This window comes from Vitis vinifera, chromosome 14 (assembly GCF_030704535.1).
Source record: "Vitis vinifera cultivar Pinot Noir 40024 chromosome 14, ASM3070453v1".
NCBI lineage: Eukaryota > Viridiplantae > Streptophyta > Magnoliopsida > Vitales > Vitaceae > Vitis > Vitis vinifera.
Window position 1 is genome coordinate 7,274,558 of NC_081818.1, and position 7,373 is coordinate 7,281,930.

General features: G+C 29.6%; 1 protein-coding gene across 1 annotated transcript; it reads left to right on the plus strand.

Moving 5' to 3' along the window:
• The first annotated feature begins 2,966 nt into the window (after positions 1-2,966).
• Positions 2,967-6,852, plus strand: LOC100264163 (ammonium transporter 2 member 4). Its single transcript, XM_002274488.2, is given in 3 exon segments — positions 2,967-3,554; positions 4,721-5,006; positions 6,275-6,852. Coding segments are annotated over 3 exon segments (1,452 nt in total).
• Positions 6,853-7,373: the final 521 nt, after the last annotated feature.

Consider the following 7,373-nt stretch of genomic DNA (forward strand, 5'->3'; position numbering starts at 1 on the left):
TTTAAGACTTTAGGCAATTGACATTTTCTCTTGCATTAATCTATTTCCTCATTGTTGAATTTAGGGATGGCAACGGGACGGATCGCTCTCATCCCAACCCTATTCCATTTATTCAAAATAATTTTCATTCCTGTTCCATTTAAAAAATTAAACGGAGCGGGTATGGGGTATGATAAATTCTCATACCTGTCTCGCCCCATTTAATTTTTTTTTTAATTTAAATTTTTTTTAAAAAAAATTACTTTTAAAATTTTTAATTACATTAAAATAAACATATTTTATAAATAATTAAATTATTATAGTTTTTATAACTTATTTTATTAAAAATATTTTATTATTATCTATATATTAAAAATAGTAAAATAAAAATTAAATTAAATTAATTTTATTTATAATCGGGGTGTGATGGGGCAATACCCGAACTCATCCTGAGTTTTAAAAAAAATTCTCAAACCCGTCTTAAACCTGTTTATTAAAATTAAATCCCGTCTCATTAAAGGAGGGGCGGGGCAGGTACCTGAAAAAACCCGTCCCATTGCCATCCCTAGTTGAATTATCGATTTTTTTAAAAGTGTAAACCTGTAGGATTTGAGCTCATTATACATATCTTGATCATTAATATCTTCCCTCATGTGTGGTCTCATATTCGTAGATGAAGAAACAAATAAAATTTGGATTCATATCAAACGAAAAATAATTTTTTATTCATATCCATATACAAATGAGGAAAATACAAATTACACGACAAACAAAGTTTAGATACTACGTCGAATTAATAATTTTCAATAAAATTTAAGCTTACGAGATTTTGATTCAATATACATATCATACTCTTAATTGTCATTGGATAGGCTTGGTGCAAAGCTTTTGGTTGAGTAGAAAATAGAAAATCAATTGGTCACAAATACTTCCTTCTCCCTATACGTATAATTGTGTGCCAAGACACCATTCAACTAATTAGATTTAATTTGCACTAGCATTTAATTCATGTTGGGTGCTAGATAGACATGTCATATATGTAATCAAAGATGTGATGTTAGACATTAAGCCGAGTACTAAATCCAAAATAGTATTTGAAAATTTTTCCCCAAAAGAACTTGCAGGGCATACATTTGGGAACTTATTCATGAGTCTTAAGTTCATATGATAAATTCTGTTACTTTCATTTAATCATTTAAAATCACAAATAAGAAATACGTCTAAATCCTATGAGAATTGAGATTTAGGAATCCCAAAAAATAAAATACTAATGTTTTTTTTATCTGTTTTATAAATGAAAATTCAATTATAACAAAATTAATTTTTGAAACCATCACCTTACCTTCAATTGGCACCTTTTAAAACGTTATTCCAATATATGATATTTTCATATCAATTTTAGTATTGAAATAAAAAATTTAAGAGTGGTTGTAGATTTTTATATATCAAATGCACTTCATATAAAAATTTTAGTTTTTTTTACTTGAACCGTATGTTAACAGTATGTTTACTTGAAGCCTAAATTAGGTTAATACTCCAAAAGTAGAAAATGTGAGGGAAAAAAAGTATGTTTTGGGCCCGTAATGTGGAAAATATAATAAATTGGGAATCCAATTTTTGGTTTTTCAAGAAAACTATGTTGGTCCCAAAAATAATTTGGGATTCATGGACTCTCAACTTATGACTATTTTATACTTAAATTGTCCTTGATTAAAAAAAAAAGGAAAAGTTAAAAACAAAACTCGAACCTTAACCTTATCTTCCTCTCATTTTGGAAAACCCAAAAAAAACCCTAACCTTTTTCGCGTGGTTCCTCTCATTTTGTAAAAATTGAAAACTAACCTTCCTCTCATTTAGGAAAGTTGAAAAATGTTAACCTCTTCCAAGAACAAGAAGAGGTTAAGGTTGGGTTTCATCGGATTCTTAGGATTCCGAGAACATTTGGGAAAATAAAGGGTCCTTTTTTGACGAGATTTGAGTTTTTCATATTGAGATCAACATGAGAAAGGTATAAAGGTTCTGGATTTTGGGTTTCGAGAGGGAGAGAAGCAAACAGAGGATGAAGTCTTCTGTTCAATATTAGTGTCAGGCAAGGAGAGAAAAGTGAGGGTGTTTTTCAGTTTTTTGTATTTTTTTTTATTATTATTGTTATTGTTTATCCAATGTGGAGGTTGAGCTAGAGAAAGGAAAGGGCATATTGGGCATAAAATAATAACTAAGCTAAGAGAGCATGAATCTTAAATTATTCTTGAGATCGACATAGTTATCTTGAAAAACCAAAAGTTAGATTCCCGATTTCTCATATTTTATAATTATCAGCCCAAAACATACTTTTATGGTCAATGGTACCCCGTCTGCATATCCCTTGATTCTTTTTCCCTTTCTTGCAAACTAACTCATATGGTCCAATGAAAAAGATAGGGATGGCAACTTATAATGCATTTGATATAGAAATCATCTAAAAGCTAATACATAAGACATTCGCATGCATATGTCACACAAATACAAAGTGAGGGATCAAACTAAGGATGTAACTCAGCCACTCAAACCAAGTAGAGCCAAAAAGGAACTTCTCAAATTTGAAAAGGACTTCTCAGAAATCATACATTTGTCAGTGAACTATACCTCATACATCCAATATTTTATATGAAAACCAAAGCTTTAGCCATTGGACTTGGTCTCTTCAAATGGAAAAATTAAGGGGGGAAAAAGAAAAAGAGCATCATTTTCCCTTGAGAAAAGATGGCACCAAAAGCTAGCTTTTGATGCTAATTCAAAAATTTTGGTAACAGGGTGTTTCTTTCATCAGCATTTTGAGTGAAGAAAGTTCAGATTTAAAGTCACCATAGCCGGCCTCGAAAGCTAAATACAATCACAAAGAAACAACAGGAATGCATCTGAGCCACTACAAACCCTAATTCACATGTATAAGTCCATCTCTCAACCAAACGTACGTAGCATCTGACCCTTTCATCTCAATCCAAGCAATGGAGCTTCCTTCAAACCTGCAGCCAAATGAAGCAAGCCCCGAGTGGATGAACAGGGCGGACAACGCATGGCAACTCACGGCAGCAACACTTGTAGGCATGCAGAGCATTCCAGGGCTAGTGATCCTCTATGGAAGCATGGTAAAGAAGAAATGGGCAGTGAACTCAGCTTTCATGGCCCTCTACGCCTTCGCAGCAGTAATAATATGCTGGGTAGGGTGGGGCTATCGCATGTCTTTCGGCGAAAAGCTAGTCTTCTTCTTAGGAAAGCCGGGGGTTGCCCTAGACGCCGATCTTCTTCTAGGCCAGGCGTTTTTAGGCATGTTTCCAACCGCTACAATGGTGTTCTTCCAACTTGTGTTTGCAGCCATTACAGTGATTTTGATAGGCGGAGCATTGTTGGGGAGAATGAATTTCGGTGCATGGATGTTGTTTGTGCCACTGTGGCTTACGTTTTCGTACACCATCGGGGCGTATAGCGTATGGTGTCCTGATGGGTGGCTGGCGAAGCTTGGAGTTATCGACTTTGCAGGTGGGTATGTGATTCACCTCTCCTCTGGCGTTGCTGGCTTCACTGCAGCATATTGGGTAAGCACTTGGCATATCAACCTCATGAAATGGCTTCAAAACATTCAACAATTAATTCAAAATACTCACCCGCTGTTTGAGAACATTCTTTGAAAACATTTCTCAAAAAATAAATTTTGATAATAGTTTTCAAAAAATAATTTTTGAGAAAAGTTTTAAAAATTGTTTTTTTTTTTTTTTTTTTTTTGTTTTCTATAACAAAAGTCTACTTGTATAATTATTTTTTAAAACAAACTTTAGAATAAAACAATTAAAATATGTTTTGGGAAAATACTTTAGCTCTATTTGAAAAGTATTTTCAAAAATAATTTTTAAAATAATTATAATATTTTGTAAAATAAATAAATAAATAATTTGTTTAAAATTTTGAAATATTGTTCATATTTTTTATATTAAATATTTTTTAAAGATATTTTTTATTGTTTTATTTTCAGTCATTTTTTGTATTTATATAATTATTTTTAAAATTAACTCTTAGAAAAAAAAATAAAAAAATAAAAAATTACTAAATTATATTATTAGAAAATACCTTATTTTATATTTTTTAAAAGCAAAATTCATTTTTTATTTTTTATTATTTTTCCTATCTTATACTCTTAAAAACCTAATATTGTTTTTGAAAATAGATTCTAAACATACCCTTTGTGTTGGGAACAAATTCTTAAAAACATATTTTCAAAATTACCATTTTAAGTCTGAAGCATAAAACTAGAACTAGGTAACTTAGTATACTAATTTGAATCTCTTGTAAATACAAGTGGCTAAAGTAAAAGAAAAATAACTTTAAATATTAAATCAAAATAGTTAATTTATTTTTAATCTTTAAGTATTATATATTTTTTATCTTATTTAGCCATATTTAATAAGAATATATTTTTCAACTATGACTCAATATTTACAATGTACATCTTTTACCATAAATATTTTTTTCGTTATTTTATATATCTATTGTACAAAATATAAATATTAAATTAATAAGAGTAAATATATTAATTTAATGATTTACAATAAAATTTAAATTAATTTTATCCAATAGTCTTATTGCTTATTAAAATAAATAATAAATTTTAAATCAATAAATCAAAAATAATTTAATTTTTTCATCTATCAGTGGTTAGATCTATGAAATCAACTTTATATCTTACGTGTCATACTGATTTTGAAAGGTGGGACCAAGAGCGAGTGGTGACAGGGATAGCTTCCCACCCAATAATATGATTCTGATGCTTGGGGGTGCAGGGCTGCTATGGATGGGGTGGAGTGGTTTCAACGGCGGAGCTCCCGCTGTTGCCAGCTTGGACGCATCTCTGGCCGTCCTCAACACCCACGTCTGCGCTGCTACTAGTCTGATGACGTGGTTAATCCTGGACACCATTTTCTTTGGGAAGCCACGTGTGTTTGGTGCTATACAAGGCATGATCACTGGCTTGGTTTGCATCACGCCTGCAGCTGGTACATTCCTTTCTTTTCACTTTTTTTTTTCTTTCTGGGCTTTATGGGCCCAACCCAATCATTGATGACATCCCTTTGGGCTTTTTAGTCCCCTTATGTCAACGCTTCTGCATAGAAGGATTAGGGCTTGTTTGATAAAAAGAAAAAGAAAACATATTTCACAATAGGAATTCATAAAAACAAAAAAATATGATGTTTTTTTAGCATATTGGTCATATTTTGTTTCTTTTTTTTTTTTTAGACGGTTTTTTATTCTTAAAAAAAAAGGAAAAAAAATAGGAAAATACTTTTGGCAAACAAAAAACATAAATAAATATAAATATATAATTGTTATTAAAAACACAAAATAACATGTTTTCAGAAAATATATTTTAATTATTTTTAATGGAATTTCTCAAAGGTTGTTTTAAAATATAATTATACAAATATTTAGACTAATTAAAAATAAATTACATATAAAATTTATTTTTAAAACATATTTAAAATCATAGAAAACAAGTTAAAATATTTTAGGCTTGTTTCATAACTGTTTTCGAAAACAATTTTTTATTTTTCATAACAAAAAATTATGAAAACATGTTTGCAAACAAAATCTATTTTCTGTTTTTAAAAACAGAAAATAGGGTGCTTTTAAAGATAACATATTTTAATTGTTTTATGTTGTTTTCATTTATTTTCTTAGAATTATTTAAAAAAATAATTATATAAATTTATATAATGATTAAAAATAAAACACTAAATATAAAAATTATTTTTAAAAATATTAAAAATAAGTTAAAAGTATTTTAGGTTTCTAAATAAATTTTTATTCTAGAAAACATAAAAAATAAAAATAAAAGAAAAATAAAAAACAGTTTTAAAATTTTGTTTTTTAGAACCGTTTTTAAAAATAATTACCAAATAAGTCCATTTATGTTCGTAAACATACTAGACTTCTGTTCAAAAAATAAAAAATAAGTCATAAAACACAATTTTAAAAAATTGTTCTTGAAAACTGTTTCAAATTTGTTTTTAAAAAACATTTTCCAGATAGAGTCACATATTTTGTTTGCTTTTTCTTATTTTTAAAATAATATTTAAAAACATCACAAAGAAATTAAAAATATACCAATTCCCAAACAAGCTTTTATACGCAAAAAGTTGTCAAAATTTGTTTTAAAAACAGTTCTGGAAATTTTTTTTCAAACAAACCCTTATTTTTCTTTCTGATGTTTCCTTCAATTTATATGAGATTCATTTCTGAACAAACCCCACTTACCCTTGAACAGGAGTAGTCCAAGGTTGGGCAGCCATGCTAATGGGAGTATTCTCAGGAAGCATTCCATGGTACACAATGATGGTGCTCCACAACAAGCTCAAGTTCCTTACACAAGTGGACGACACCATGTCCATCTTCCACTCTCACGCCATTGCGGGAAGCTTAGGCGGCATACTCACCGGCTTCTTCGCCATGCCAAAGCTCTGCCGCCTCTTTTACATGGTACCCGATTGGGAGAAATACATTGGCCTAGCCTACGCTCTTCAAGAAGATCGAACCTCAAAAGGGTTACGACAAATGGGAATTCAACTTGTAGGCATTCTCTTCATTGTGTGCCTCAACATTGTCATGACTAGCTTCATTTGTTTGCTGATTAGAACCCTGGTTCCACTTAGACTAGCTGAGGATGAGTTGCAGATAGGCGACGATGCAGTGCATGGGGAGGAAGGTTATGCCTTGTGGGGTGATGGGGAGATATTTGAGAATTCTAAGAATAATTCAGTTTTTGACATGGAAGAATTTGTGTCTGTGCCCTCAAAGTCTCTGGATGATGTTTAGCTGGTGTATATGATTTTTCATTTTAGTTGAAAATTGTAAGAATTTTGTTTTTCGGAATCCATGATGGGATTTTGTTTTCAAATTTTTCTTAGAAATTTAGAGGGTGTTTTATGAATCGATTTTGACTTAATATAACTTAACAATCTAATTTAAGTCATTAAACATACTTTATTTTTTGTTAAATAACTTAACATTACAACTTAAAATTAAAAAATGATTTTAATAAATCAATTTAATGACTTAATATATATGATTTAATAACTCAAGCATATTAATTTATAGTAAAGTTATTTTAAATTATTAAATATTAAGTATTAACTTCTTCGAAACATCCTTTCAATATAGCTAGTAAATGATCTATGTCAAAATTTTAACCAAGCTTTTAATGGTTAAATTGGTGAAATGTTCTTTTTTTTTTCTTTTTTGTTTTTTTTTTTTTTTTGCTTTTTGTTTTTTTTTTTTTTTTTTTTTTTGCATAATTTAGCATAATTAACATTTATTGCTTATCATTTATTTTAGTACAAGGCGTTGGTAGAATTAAGTTGTAAAAT